Source organism: Lithobates pipiens, unplaced genomic scaffold (assembly GCF_037356315.1).
Source record: "Lithobates pipiens isolate NorthernLeopardFrog02 unplaced genomic scaffold, aLitPip1_a1.2 Scaffold_13, whole genome shotgun sequence".
Taxonomy (NCBI): Eukaryota; Metazoa; Chordata; class Amphibia; order Anura; family Ranidae; genus Lithobates; species Lithobates pipiens.
Window position 1 is genome coordinate 209,827,013 of NW_027507718.1, and position 13,080 is coordinate 209,840,092.

General features: G+C 40.7%; 1 protein-coding gene across 2 annotated transcripts in view; it reads left to right on the forward strand.

The window, feature by feature from the left end:
• The window catches only part of ANTXR2 (ANTXR cell adhesion molecule 2), a 301,029-nt gene that overhangs the window by 23,855 nt on the left and 264,094 nt on the right, over nt 1-13,080 (forward strand). For both annotated transcript variants that reach the window (XM_077476177.1, XM_077476176.1), the window contains exon 3: nt 9,757-9,828. In XM_077476177.1, coding sequence (XP_077332303.1) covers nt 9,757-9,828 — 72 coding nt within the window. The remainder of the gene's footprint in view (nt 1-9,756; nt 9,829-13,080) is intronic.

The window sequence follows — 13,080 nt, forward strand, 5'->3', positions numbered from 1 at the left end:
GAGACATGAATTTATTTCGACACTGAATTTTGTAACTGCCAGCAATTACCACTGGATTTAGATTCGCCGTTCCTCTTCTATTCTCTTATGCCATAGCGGTTTTAATTTCACCAGTTACATACAGATGTGACTGCATATATTTCTCTGTCCAACACTCATCAATCTTCTCAGAATCTTGAGTATGAGACTGAATATTTCTGTCTTGTGGTTCAGGATGTCACATGATATGAGCACATGATAGAATGTGAAACATTGTTTTTGACCTACAGAGGCTTGTACATTTAAATATGTGGGGTACCACTTTTCTTACCACAGACCTACAACCAGCTTGTGGGTATTCTAGTGAAATATACCACTATCATAATATTTTTATTTTAAATGCTGGAGAGTAAAATATGTATTGGCTATAAAAAATTGTACAGAACATATTGCTCTTTAATAAGGAAAGGCACAACTCAGTGTTCTCATTTTATTTATTTCTGGAAAAGCTCCATTTCTTTTTTGATATGGTATTTATTTATCCTTTGAAATTCAAATTCAGCATATGATGGAAAAAAATCCTTCAGAGGAAAACCAAATAACAAAAGTTCAGTGGACCCAAAGGCAATTAAAGTTTTGCTGTGATGCACACAGGGAGGAGATCAAGACAGAAAAGGTTCATGTAGAAATACCGAGAGAAATATAATAGGACCCTGTTTTTAAAAATTCTAGTTGCTTGGCTGTCTTGCTGATGCATTGGCTGCAAAACTTTCAGAGTCACTGACCAAGAAAAAACACAGAGATAAGGAATTATCTGACTTATCTCTAATGTTCATTTGCTGCATGCTGGGTTGTTTTGGATTCAGAATTAATATATAGGATTTATATAGCACCAAAACAGTTTGTGCAGAGCTTTACAACATAAGGGCAAACAGTACAGTTACAATTCAATTCAATACAGGAGGAGTCAGTGGGACCTGCTCCTTAATCTAGGACAGAGGGTCAATGTCAAATGCAAATAATACACCACTGCATGCTGGGTTGATGATTCAGATGTTCTCAAGCCAGACAAAGCCAGGCAAATAGTATTTTTAAAAGGTCAGACATTATCTGCTCACATGCTGTTTTTATGGCAGTGGCATTAAACAAACAAATGGTAGAAATCAATGTGGAATGAGAAAGTTAAATACATTTCTATAAGTATGTGGGGAATAAATAAAATGGACAGAAACTCATACATTTATTAGTATCTTTGACCAACACCCCCCCCCCCCCCCATAAAAAATAAATAAAGCTACAGCCCTTACCTTTGTACAGGCATACCCCACTTTTAACCACTTTCAGACCGGACCAATTTGCTGGTCAATGACCAGACCACTTTTTGCGATTCGGCACTGCGTTGCTTTAACTGACAGTTGCGCGGTCGTGCGACGTGGCTCCCAAACAAAATTGACGTCCTTTTTTTCCCACAAATAGAGCTTTCTTTTGGTGGTATTTGATCACCCCTGCGGTTTTTATTTTTTGCGCTATAAACAAAAATAGAGCGACAATTTTGAAAAAAACGCATTATTTTTTACTTTTTGTTATAATAAATATCCCCCAAAAATATATAAAAAAACATTTTTTTCCCTCAGTTTAGGCCGATACGTATTCTTCTACATATTTTTGGTAAAAAAAATCGCAATAAGCGATTATTGATTGGTTTGCGCAAAAGTTATAGCGTTTACAAAATAGGGATAGTTTTATAGCATTTTTATTAATCATTTTTTATTATTTTTTTTTTTACTAGTAATGGCGGTGATCAGCGATTTTTATTGTGACTGCGACATTGTGGGGGACACATCGGACATTTTTGACACATTTTTGGGACCATTGTCATTTATACAGTAATCACTGCTATATAAATGCAGTGATTCCTGTGTAAATGACACTGGCAGTGAAAGGGTTAACCAGTGGGTGGCAGTGTAGGGGTTAAGTGTTCCTAGGGGAGTGTTACTAACTGTGGGGGGGTTGGGCTTTCATTTAGTGTACACTGATCTCTGCTCCAATCACATGGAGCAGAGATCAGCGTCACTAGTTGCTAGGCAGAATAGACAAATGTTGTTTACACAGCATTTGCTCTATTCGGCCGCTCCGTGAGACGATCGCGGGGATGCCCGCGGCGATCGAGTCCGCGGGACCCGCGACCGGACTCACGGGGGTCCCGACCAGCGCGGGAGCGCGCCGCCGGCGGCGCGCTCCCGATGGCAGGGCGGCATCGAATATTGGACGCACCTGTACGCCAATATGCCTGCCCGTGCCATTCTGTCAACGTACATCGTCGCGCGCTGGTCGGGAAGTGGTTAAGCACGCAATAGGGTTTATTTGCTAAATGAAAAGTGCAAAATCAGGCTCACTTCTGCATAGAAACCAATGAGCTTCTAACCCCAGCTTGTTCAATTAAGCTTTGGTAATAAAACCTGGAAGCTCATTGGTTTCTATGCAGAAGTGAGCCTGATTTTGCACTTTTCAGCTTTAGTAAATAAACCCCATTGCTTACGTAAATGTGGGGTATACCTGTATAAATTGACTGGTGACAAAACTATTTAGTAGTACTATATATTTTCTGAACTTTTTTCTATTACAGTAGCACATTGCGTTGTTTTAAAAGCTGAATACAACTTTAAAACAGAATAGTCTTCAAAGCCACAACCCACATTTCCTGAATTCCCTCCAATCCCTGTATCTCTAATTACTATCAAAACCTGAATTTGGTGTTTGGTTGAAACTGACTAACATCAGGGCAGTACTTATATAAACAGCAAATAGAAAGAGACAAGGCAGGTTTATCTCACAAAAACAAGTGTTTTATCCGAGAGACGATGGCCACAAATTTTGTTCAGTGGTTGGAGAGTGTATAAGCAGCTCATTTAGGCTGAAATATAAGAGGGAGAGACATAGCAGGTTTTATTGTAAAATAAACATCACAGGGGGTTATTTACTAAAGGAAAATCCACTTTGCACTGCAAGTGCACTTGAAAGTGCAATGAAAGTGCACTTGGAAGTAAAGTCGCTGTAGATCCGAGGGGGGCATGCAATGTAAAAAAAAAAACAGCATTTTAGCTTGCATATGATTGGATGATAAAATCAGCAGAGCTTCCCTTCATTTCAGATGTACCCCTTAGATTCAAAGCAATTGCACCTCCAAGTGCACTTTCAAGTTTACTTGCAGTGCAACGTGGATTTGCCTTCGTAAATAACCCCCATAGTGTATTATTTGAGCCACAAATATTTATAGTGGCTGGACAATGCAGTTCCAGATTGCTATAAGCATCAGCTGACATCTGGGGCTGCAAAAAAATCTAAACCATAAATACTCCTAAGTCTCGTGGTCTGAGCCCCACTTTGTCTTAAGTCTTTATGTTGCAACCTCTCCCATATATTCTAGTGGAATATTCCTGCCAATCCCCCTGGACTGGATTCTGACATTGTCAGTGAGCTACTGGAATTGAAAACAGGGAAGGCAGCCACTGGACAGTAAAGGGGTGCCCAGCTATTTCCAATGGCTTCTTTGGGAGTCATTATATGCAAAACCAGAAAAGGTTTCATGCAAGACAAAGCCGCCAGCTCAGATACTTGCCTACGAAGACTATCTGTTATACATTGAAATGAGGCCAGTGGTCTCTAAAACAAGATTAAAATAACAGAAGCCTGACCTCTAATAATCAAAGCTCAGATATTTTACCACCTGCCATTACTATTATTTTTTCAATCAAACAAACGAAGTGAAAGCCATTCCATATACTGTATCACTGTAGTGCATGTGGACAGGCACATGCTGTAAAGAAGCTGCAGGTCATCAGGGGCATCATGGTGTAAAAACCCTTCCCTACTGTGACCTACAAATTCCCCAAGCTACATTTTTTACCTACAGGACATCAGTAAAGGTTTACATCTACTTTAAGAGTTCATCTAGTACCAACAAGTCTAATGCCGCGTACACACGGGCGGACTGTATGGCGTACTTAGTCCGCCGAAACACATTTCAGTGGACAGTACGCTCGTGTGTGGGCTTCAGCGGACTTTTTCAGCGTGCAGTCTGGCGTACTAAGTATTTCGGATTTTTCCAAATTCTGTCCGTCGTACTTTGGTTTCAGCGGACAATCCGCTCGTCAGTAGGCTAGTTCGACGGACTAAGAATGGCGCATGCCCAGAAAGGATTTACACGGCGGAAGGTTGCTTTGCTGTGTATTGGACTTCCTATTTCTAGTCCCGTCATACGTGCTGTACACGTCATCGCGCAAGCTTTCGATGGACTGTTTGTGCATCCGTGTGTGGTCAAGTCCGTTCAGTCGAAAGTACGACGGACTGTCCGTCGGATTGTATGACAAACTAAGTACGCCATACAGTCCGCCCGTGTGTACGTGGCATTACACTAATTTTTTCCCAATGAACTTTAACAGCAGCACGTCTATGCTTTCTCTATCATGGCAAAGCATATTGTCAATATGGCTGCTGGAAACTCACCATTTTATAGTTAGGAGCTGAATGATCCAAAAGCTCCCTTATAGGCTCTTTTAAGCCATCTGACATAAGTTCAAGGGCCAGTAAGTCCTGGTTCACACTGATGTGATTTATGATGTATTCCAGAACACATGGAATCGCACGACAAGTGAAATAGCATGAGTTTCAGCATTTTTCTAATCCATTCTGATTTGAAAAAGGTGTGCAAGTTTAGTGCTTTGTGGTGCGATTTTTAGGGGCATATAGTTGAACACTGCATCCAAAATGCCAGTCAGGTCCAAAATAACACAATTCCAGTGAGTTTTCAGTTAGTCTCTATGAGCGAGGGGGGGAGAGAGAGATTAAGGGATGTGTTCAGAGACTAGGATAGAGATTGCAGCCGTATCTAAATGAAAAATGCATTAGAATCGCATCTGAACCGCATCAACTCAGACTACAGCTACTAGTAGAAAATTGAACTGAAAAACGGATTCAACTTGCACTGTGTGAACCTTGCCTAAGGCCTTTATGTTTATTTAAATACAAAAATAATACTGTGCACGTGAAAAGATTATTCAGTGTGAAAAAAAGCAGCACCACAAATGTGAGATACTATCACACAAAACAAGAAACAAAATAAAGATGTGTTGTGCTAACAGTGACTGATATTAAAAATACTGAAAAAGATTATAAATAAACAGTCCAGAAAAATCAGTCTCTCACATGGACCATAATGGTCAAATGGCAAACTCTATTATTCAACTGTGGATAAGGTTATCCAAACCCTTCACCAAGTGAACACGCTACCACCACAATAGGTTGGACTCTTACCAGAGAGGCTGGACCCTTTATTATGAAGGGTCAAACAGGCTTGATGAACATGTCCCGGTAGGGGTCATCAGTAGGGGATATAGAAAGGAACCATTTCAGGAACAGCTCCAGAGCATCCAGGGGACTCCAACCAAACAACAATCGTGTAGTCAGATCCAAATAAACCATAAAACACTGGATAGTGTAAAACCTCTTAAGGGTTGCATTTAATTTAAAGTATTACACTTACACGTATCCATAGTGAAAACAGTATTGCATGGTAAAAAAGGAAGGCGGCCGTCAATGAACATCCTAACATGTAAAATGCACGATAGCGGGAACATACAGCTCAACCTGACTGGTTTCGTTGACAAAAAGACTTCTTTTATTTGTTTATTTGCTCCTTCAGAGCTCTGTGCCATGACCATGACTCCCACGCACATGCACAGGAGTGACATCACTGCTGGTGGGCCATTCATGCGACTGCAGCCTTCGAACCCGGGAAAAATTATATAGGTAAATGAAGTCTTTATCACCTGGAGAAAAGGCTTGAACCTCATTCAAGAAGCCCCAAAGAAGGAGTTAGAGACCTGCATGTGGCCTAAAAACAACATAGAAATAGCAAAGTCCTAATCCCCAGGTAAAGAAGGACAGAAAAGATACAAAGGTTTATAAATTTACACGCAGGGCTGTTTGCTTAGCTTCCTCAGAAAAACAGGCTATGCAATAGTTAAAACAGCTAATGCTTTGAAAGCCAGCAATGCTTGTGTCATTTGTTGAATCATAGTAGCAGCCCAGTGCCCTGTGTAGTGCTGTAGGAAGCTGATGCTGAGCCTAATAACATTGCTGGGATATCTGTACACAACTACCATCATCTTTCTCTCTCTCTACCATTAAAGGGAAACTAATGTGTTTTTATCATGGAGTATGTACTTTAACTTAAAGTGGTTTTAAACCTAAAAGCAAATATTTATTATATTGTAGCTTACTAATTCTTAGATGTGGCAGCTACTTTAGTCTTCTTTTTTAGGCTTTCTCTTCTTTAATTTCATCTGGTGATCCTGTCAGTAAGTCTGTTGCTTTCCAGGAGGACAAGCTCTCCTGCAAATGCAGCAGTTAGGCCGCGTACACACGGGCGGATTGTCTGCCCAACTAAGTTCGTCAGACAATCCGACAGACAGTCCGTTCAAAATTTGAATGAACGGACTTGACCACACACGATGAGCAGACAGTCCGCTGAAAGCATGCGTGATGACGTGTACAGCACGTACGACGGGACTAGAAAAACGACGTCCTATACACTGCAATGCAACCTTCGGCCGTGTAAATCCTTTCTGAGCATGCGCCATACTTAGTCCGTCCAACTTGCCTACACACGAGCGGACTGTCCGCTGAAACCAAGTTTGGACGGACAAAACCAAGTTTGAACGGACAAAATTATGGAAATTCCGTAAGACTTTGTTCGTCAGACAGTCCGCTGAAAAAGTCCGCTGAAGCCCACACACGAGCGGATTGTCCACGGAAACACGGTTCAGCGGACTAAGTCGGACAAACAATCCGCCCGTGTGTACGCGGCCTTAGAGTGATGAGTCAAACCATTTACCACTGAGAGGGGAACTTACAATGATCAGCTTTTATTCAATAGCCTCCCTAGTGGTAATCCCGAGTCTGGCTCGGGTTAGGAATTTACTAGCAGGAGCGGTAACCCTGAGCCAGACTCGGGATCGCATTGCTGGATGCAGGGGAGGACACAGGGAGAGGTTACTTACCTTGTCCCCTGGATCCAGCGATGTCCCCCGCTCTGTGTGATCGAGTTGTCCTCTGCTCGATTCACAGTGACAAATGCCGCCGAGCTCCGTTCCCTGCGGCATTACGGCGCACGGGAGCGGAGAACGGCGGCAAATTAAAAAAAGTAAAAACACACAAAACACACACAGCACTGTAATCTTACAGATTACAGTGCTGTATTACAAAATACACACCCCCTTTGTCCCTAGTGGTCTGTGCAATGCCCTGCATGCACTTTTATATTATAAATACTGTTTTTTCTGCCTGGAATTTGGAGGTTGTCCATAGCAACAAAAAAGTGTCCCTTTTTCAGTGTTTTAGGATTTGATTACATTATTGAATAATTTTTATTATTCTTTATTATATTATAAACTTTATCATACCCGGGATGTCTGCTAGACTCTGGTTTGAAGAGATTTAAGAGCGTTATTCCTAAGAATTACAGGACTACAATATAAAACGCCAAATTTCCATGCAAAATAATTGTACCGCTTTCAGCACCTAATTCCAGACTGAATCATACCGCCAGGGAGGTTAAGGTAAACCCTTTATCCCAAAGGAAAAAAAAACTGTTGCTTTAACTAATTGTGTAATTTTAAGCTGCAATATATTACATATTTGGCTTTGAGTTTAATACTACATTTTGCACCCTTTTTTTTTTTACATTATTGTGTTTCATATATAGACTTATAAATCCATGCTGTCCTCTGATGGTCCTCTGTATATCAGGGAATTGTGCAAATAACATTCTGTTTAAAGATGAGATAAAAGGTTCAATAAACCTGATAGGAAGTCTGTTGTCAATTTGTTACTGGAGTTTATTTACTAAAGGGCCGCACACATGGGCCGAATATCGTGCAGCATTAGCAGGTTCAATAGAAACCAGCTGACATTTGGCCCATATGTACAGCAGCTGTTCGGCCACCTTCTGTTGAAGGGGCATGACCGAAAAAGGTCTGGCAATTGGCACCCGGGCAGCTCTGACCGGTGTGTTCTGGTGGGGGAAGATGCAGTGGAGTTAATTTACTAAAACTGGAAAGTGCAAAATCTATTACAGCTCTGCATAGAAACCAATCAGCTTCCATTTTTTTTTTGTCAAAACCTAATTGAACAAGCTGAAGTTAGATGCTGATTGGCTACAATGCACGGCTGCACCAGATTTTGTACTCTTCAGTTTCAATTAATCAATAAACTTACAATGAAAAAAGAGAATAGTGAAATGAGTATTACGAAGCAATAAGCATATGTAGTGCCCATATAAGGCTGCCTTATGAAATTATATATTACTATACTGCCTATACCTTTTACCCATCCTGATTAAATTGCTGAACATAATTACACAGATCAATAACAGATACATGATTGCTATCAATGTGGTCGTCTGCCTACAGCCTGGTGATTATAAAGCAGACCTTGCACTAAAATTGTAAGGTCTACTTGTTCAGTGTCCCACCCCCCCTTCTCCTTCCCAAATTGATGTGGAAAATAAGAGAAAACACATGTGGGGGAAAAGTTAGTTAATAATACTTACCATCCTTCCAATAAGATCCTGGAACATGTAGATTAGCCCAAATTTCACAAGAAGGTGCTATCTGCACTTTGCTGTGGTGTCATATTGGGGGATATGGTCTATCTGGCATTACTTGGACTCCAGACTGAATGCTGGGTAGATCATATCCTCCAAGATGACACTGAAGGATGGTGACATCATGCCCAACTGTATGGAAGTTGGGGGTAAGGTTTATTTTCCTCCAGTGGTTTGCTTCTTCTTATTTTTTTGAGATGGGAGCACACCAAACAAGTGCAAAGTCCACTTTAGGTTGGGCATCTGTCTTGCATGCCTTTGATAAATTAAACATACAGCTGTCATAGGAAATAACAATGGCTATCCACATAATACTCTGCCAAAAAATATTATTGCCAGAGCTGCACAAATGTCTGGGCAAGTCCTGGTCCTGGGCAGGCAGCACCATTGAGAACACTTGTTTACCTGTATGTGAGGATTGGGGTTTAATGTTAAATGTACAGTAACCCTTTTTAAAGTAACCCGTGAGAACATAAATCTGGAAACATCCATTACTTTTAGGTTGTGAGCACCATATTGATTCTGGCTTTACTACTTGGCTTATCTTCAAGTCGTTATGGATGACATTCCTGGAGCTTGTACCTTTTAAAACCAAGTGGACAATAGCAATTGCCATATGTCGATTCTGATATCTTGGTAAAGGAAACTTGTACAGAGGCAAACCTGTAGGCTGTCATTGCTGCAAATACTAGTTGCCTGGCTGCGTTGCTTTAATCCTTGGAGCCATAGGCCTCGAATAAGCATGCATCAGTTTGTGCCTGAGTGAAGACAAATTTCTGGATTTACCTGCTTTTTCCAAGAAGTCAGATCTCAGATAGTACAATGGATCAGCATGAGAGCCAGACATTAATCCCTTAGAACCATAAGCCTGCAGATGATCCAATATTCTGTGAACTGTTTATTCTATTACATTGCTTTATATTTTTAGATCTATCTATTTATCTAATCTGTATAAAGCATATTTTTACTTGAAGCCTTGTCATATAATATATGATATATATATATATGATGTATATATATATATATATATATATATATATATATATATATATATATATATAAAATATTAGTGCGTATATATTTTTTTTCAATGTGCATTTTTTTTTTAAAAGGTCGGGGAGTGTGGCAAATAACTGGATAGAGATCTATCAATTTGTGGAAAGTCTAACCCAGAGATTTGTAAGGTAAGCATAATTTTTCTATTCCAGACAGTTGATTTATGAGGAATATACCTCCTAAATTGTAACTTTTGCGATAACACCAAATCTAACACACCTGTTCCCCATTCACATCTAAGACCTTGTAACACTAACAAGTCAATTGACACCGGGGAGGGAAAATGGCTAATTAGGCACAATTTGGATATTTTCACTTAGGGGTGTACTCACTTTTGTTGCCAGCAGTTTAGGCATTAACCACTTCAATACAGGGCACTTAAACACCTTCTTGCCCAGACCAGCACTTCAGCACTTTCACACTTTGAATGACAATTGCGCGGTCATGCTACACTGTACCCAAACTAAATTTTTATAATTTTTTTCACACAAATAGAGCTTTCTTTTGGTTGTATTTGATCACCTCTGGCACCGATGAAGTGACACCAATGAGCTGGCACAGATGAGGTGGCACTAATGGGCACTGATGATGGGCACTAATATGTGGCAATGAGATAGACGGCACTGATGGGCACTGATATGCAGCACTGATGAGTACACATAGGTGGCACTGATGGGCACTGATAGGCAGCACAGATGGGCACTACTAGGCAGCACGGATGGGCACTGATAGATGGCTCGGATGTACACTAATTGACAGTAAAGATGAATGCCAATCAGTGCCAAACAATAATGCCTGCCAATCAGTGATGCCCATTGTGGCATCCATTAAGGGGACAGATTGGCATCCATTGTGGGCACTGATTGGCATCCCTGGTGGTCTAGGGTGGCATACCTGGTGGTGACATCCCCAGTGATCATAGTGGCGCCCCTGGTGGTCCAGTGTGGGCATCCTCGAGGAGGGGGGGGGCTGCACAGCACAGACTCCCCCTGTCAGAGGAGCAGCCAATCGGCTCTCCTTTACTTGCATCTGACAGACGCGAGTGCGGAAAAGCTAGTCAACGGCTTTTCCTGTTTACACTGTCAGCCCTGATTGGACATGGCTAATCATGTGGTAAAGAGTCTACATTAGAGACTCTTTACCTAGATCGATGAACAATCGGCACGATGCACCTCCCTGGGGGCACGCAGCGGCTTGACATCCTGGCGACGTCATATGACGTCCGGTCAGGATATTGAAACCACTTTGGCGCCATCATTCTGCTATATGGCGGGCGGCAAATGGTTAATGGCTGTGTGTTGAATTATTTTGAGGGGACAACACATTTACACTGTTATACAAGCTTTACATTCACTACTTTACATTGTAGTAAAGTGTCATTTATTCAGTGTTGAGTGTTGTTCACATGAAAATATATAATAAAATAATTACAAAAATGTGAGGGGTGTACTTTTGTGAGATACTATATCAGGGATATGAAGTGTTGGGGTAACAATGGTTTAATGTTGTCAGCCTGCAATAGGATGCAATGTTACTGGCAGGATGTCCAGGTAAGAAACTTCGCAATAGATATGCAGCAAATTATTTACTTATAGAAAACTGTACACAGTAGGGTTCATTTACTAAAGCTGGAGAGTGCAAAATCTGGAGCAGCTCTGCATAGGGACCAATCGAAATCCAGGTTTTTTTGTCAAAGCTTAATTGAACAAGCTAATTACCTACCATGCACAACCGCTCCAGATTTCACATCTCTCCAGGTTTAATAAATAATTCCCATTGTGTCATGATACCAAACATACTAAAAATATAGATTTTGGGTTTATATGCACTTTTGTAGCAGTCATAATTTAAATATTAGTTTTTCTTAATTTTGCTTTGCACCTTTGTCTTTGCTGAATTAGTTCATTTTGGGACTCACTTTAGCATTATAGTCCGATCAGGTCAGAAAAAAGTACTGTACCTAACATTATGATAATAAAAAATGTTAACCTGTGGGAACAATATTGGACATATTGCTTAAAAATCTAACTAAACCCACTTATCCTTGTAAAGGGGGTTGTAAAGTCAGAAGGATTTTTCATCTTAATGCATTCTATATATTAAGATAAAAAGCCTTCTGTATGCAGTAGCTCCCCTCAGTTCCTCTAACACTTACATGAGGTCCCTCTCCATCCAGTGATGTCCACGAGTGCCTCAGGCATTCGAGATTCTACCTCCTGATTGGCTGAGACAGAACAGCAGCGCCATTGGCTGCAGCTACTGTCAATCAAAGTCAGCTAGCCAATCAGAAGAGAAAGGGGATGGGACTGGGTCGGGGCTCAGTGTCAGAATGGAATCTACTTGCTGTGGGAGCACTAAACAGGAGGGAGGGGCTAGGAGCACAGAAGAGGAACTCAAGAAGAGGAGGATCCGGGCTGCTCTGTGCAAAACCACTGCAACAGAGCAGGTAAGTATAATACGTTTGTTATTTTTATAGGAAAAAAAAACAAGACTTTACAATCACTTTAATCTGGAGTTGCCATGATGTTGCCCATGTGATATTTTATGACACCAGCCATTTGATGGCTTGATAATTCGGTTGAGAGCAAAGGAAACAGTGAGTTATAATTTCCGACATCCCTTGACTGTAACTGTTTTGGAAACTGTTAAGTCGATGGGTTTAGTTTCACTTTAACTAAAAACAATTGAGTATTGCATAGGTCAACATTTGTCTCATTGTTGTTAATGTCTGACCACAATGGCCATGTTTAGCATAGCACAGAAGATACCATTCAATCAATAAGCTACCTAGAGTCATCTGTACTTTAGTTACCTCTGCTGCTGATAAACTGGCCTCTTTCTTTCCACTCGACTTTGGTACCAAATAACATGGCCCAAGGCCCAGATTAGTAGTGAGGATTACATAACTGCAGATGGGCCCTGTCACTATTCAGGTCTCAGAAATACACCCAGCCTATTGGCTGTCCCCTGAACGCCAGCGTACAATGATGTTGCTCGTTTAAAAATTAAAGCAGAAAAGCATTTAACATTGTTTTGCTCTTCAGCGCTTGAACAATCAAGCAATACATTTCTCCTAATAAACTGACATATGATAGCTCACTGAAGAATAATTAAGTAAGCATGTGTTGTTGAGTGCACAGGTATACAGAGAGAATGTTATCGTACACGAACATGGCTCAAGTTTTGGCATAGCGTGTGTTCTCAGAAAAGAAATGTTGCAATCTGGCTCCATCCATGCTCTGAAGTTTATTGGATTGGTGTCAGACATAAACAGGAAGATACTTAAATTGTTTTTTTAGCATATGGTGAATCCCACACATCGTAACTACTTTTAATTGTAGGATTTTTTTTATTATTTTCAGTTACTGCTTCATAAATTT